Source organism: Salvelinus sp. IW2-2015, unplaced genomic scaffold (assembly GCF_002910315.2).
Source record: "Salvelinus sp. IW2-2015 unplaced genomic scaffold, ASM291031v2 Un_scaffold4434, whole genome shotgun sequence".
NCBI classification, from domain to species: Eukaryota; Metazoa; Chordata; class Actinopteri; order Salmoniformes; family Salmonidae; genus Salvelinus; species Salvelinus sp. IW2-2015.
In genome coordinates this window covers 57,649-59,384 of record NW_019945704.1, presented here as the reverse complement: position 1 = coordinate 59,384, position 1,736 = coordinate 57,649, and the positions used below count along the sequence as shown (strand labels likewise).

Sequence of the window (1,736 nt, the reverse complement as noted above, 5' to 3'; positions counted from 1 at the left end):
CCATCTTTTATTCTCCCCTGAGCTCCAGATCTCAGTATCTCCCCTCGTCTAATTAACGTCACTTTGTTCGGCCAAAACAAAATTCATTAAAATAACTCACGAACCAGAACCTCCCTTATCTGAATGATAAGAGCTCACATCTGGTCGCTCCCTCTTTGAACTGACCGCCGTCCAACAGACAGAATAACACAGTAACTCTGTAACAATGAATCCATAGCACTTACAGAACAATGAAACATATCAACATTCACAGCTCTTTATGAACTCTTGAATCAATCCAAACACGACAATGGAATTCACACAGTAACATTCATTTAGTCGATTCAAGTTATCTGTCTTCACACCCCCCCGACGGTGTCCGTGCTCCCAGGGTTCTATGGGAACGTCCCGCCAYGGATAAGGTGTGTTTGACTTTTGTGATAGCCGTCATGTGGTCAGCCATCCAGACAATGCCATAAATCGTGATRGAGTCCTCACTCTGGGCCTCGGTGCCTGCGAGTCGCTAGACCCATCTTCATCGCTGTTCACGTGTTCACTCCCTATTTTTCCACGACAGACACAGGATGTATACACACGCTCACAGACATGGAGATAAACACACACACGCAGCATCCCTAACTAACATCCCTGAAAGTCAAACCTACTGTACCTCTAACGTTATTTATCTTCCCTCGGTCCCTCAGACAAAGAGAACACTGCTGCAGACTTCCACCTAAGTGGCTTTGTTCCTGAGAGCACAGACGAACCCCCTGACCTGTGTCTCAGTGGCTTCATCCCAGAGAGCATTAGAAACACTGAAAGCCATCAAATGAGATGTGTTCCTCAAAGCAGAGATACCAACAGGAGCAACCAGAAATCAGTAAGGGACCTTTTTTAGAAGTCTTCCACTCTATTGTATAYGTTTTCACAACTAGACCTTGATTAGCTGAGTGCAGTGTGTTAGAGCAGGGTTGGAGCAAAACCCTACACACACCCAGTAGCTCTCCAGAAAGAGGCTTGGCCACACCTGGGCTAATATAATCACCATCACATCATAMCTGTGTTGGACACTTGTTGCCTGATCATTGCTCTGTGCTGGTAACCATTGTCTGTCTCTGACCCATAGGTGGCGCTGTCCAGGCTGGCCTCAGACCTGACCAGTATGGTGAACAACCCCCAGTTCAGTGATGTCCAGCTACAGGTGGACAGTGGGGAGGTGTACTTCACCCATTCATTCATGCTGTATGCTCGATGCCCCCTGCTGGCGCAGATGGTAAGTGCACGTGTGGATTTTGCCTCGTTATATTTGCTTGTATGGTTCTCATTTGAAACCATTAATATTTACAGTTGAATTTGATTTGTTTTCTATCTCTCATTCCATCCCTCTCTCTCTCCTAGGTCCATGACAGTGGATTCGGGGTGCAGGAGGACTGCATGCCCTCAGCCCAGAGGGTGTTGTTGGGTGAGGTACCAGGCCAGGCAGTGTATACCCTGCTCCAGTACCTCTACACAGCCCACTGCCCYCTCACACGCACCCTGCTGCCACACGTTCAGGAGCTAGCAGCCAGGTAAAGTCTGACTCAACACCTCTGCCTGGATGGCTAGACTGGTGTTTAAGTGATATGACTTAATCTTAGTAACAGAAAGTATTACAAAATTCTCAGGTAAAGGTAAACATATGGTTCTTTATCCCCTCTTGCTTTCTGTCTCTCTTTCTATAAAACTCCTTCTTTCTCTTTCTCTCTGTTTTCTCCTCA

General features: G+C 46.8%; 1 protein-coding gene across 1 annotated transcript in view; it reads left to right on the top strand.

Annotated features, from left to right (window-relative positions):
- Window positions 1–683: 683 nt before the first annotated feature.
- Window positions 684–1,736, top strand: part of LOC112077290 (structure-specific endonuclease subunit SLX4-like) — a gene marked incomplete at its 5' end in the record, with an annotated part of 5,693 nt that continues 4,640 nt past the window's right edge. Inside the window, 3 exons of the mRNA XM_024143825.2 lie at window positions 684–859; window positions 1,106–1,252; window positions 1,378–1,547. Of these exons, the coding sequence (XP_023999593.1) occupies window positions 684–859; window positions 1,106–1,252; window positions 1,378–1,547 (493 nt within the window). The remainder of the gene's footprint in view (window positions 860–1,105; window positions 1,253–1,377; window positions 1,548–1,736) is intronic.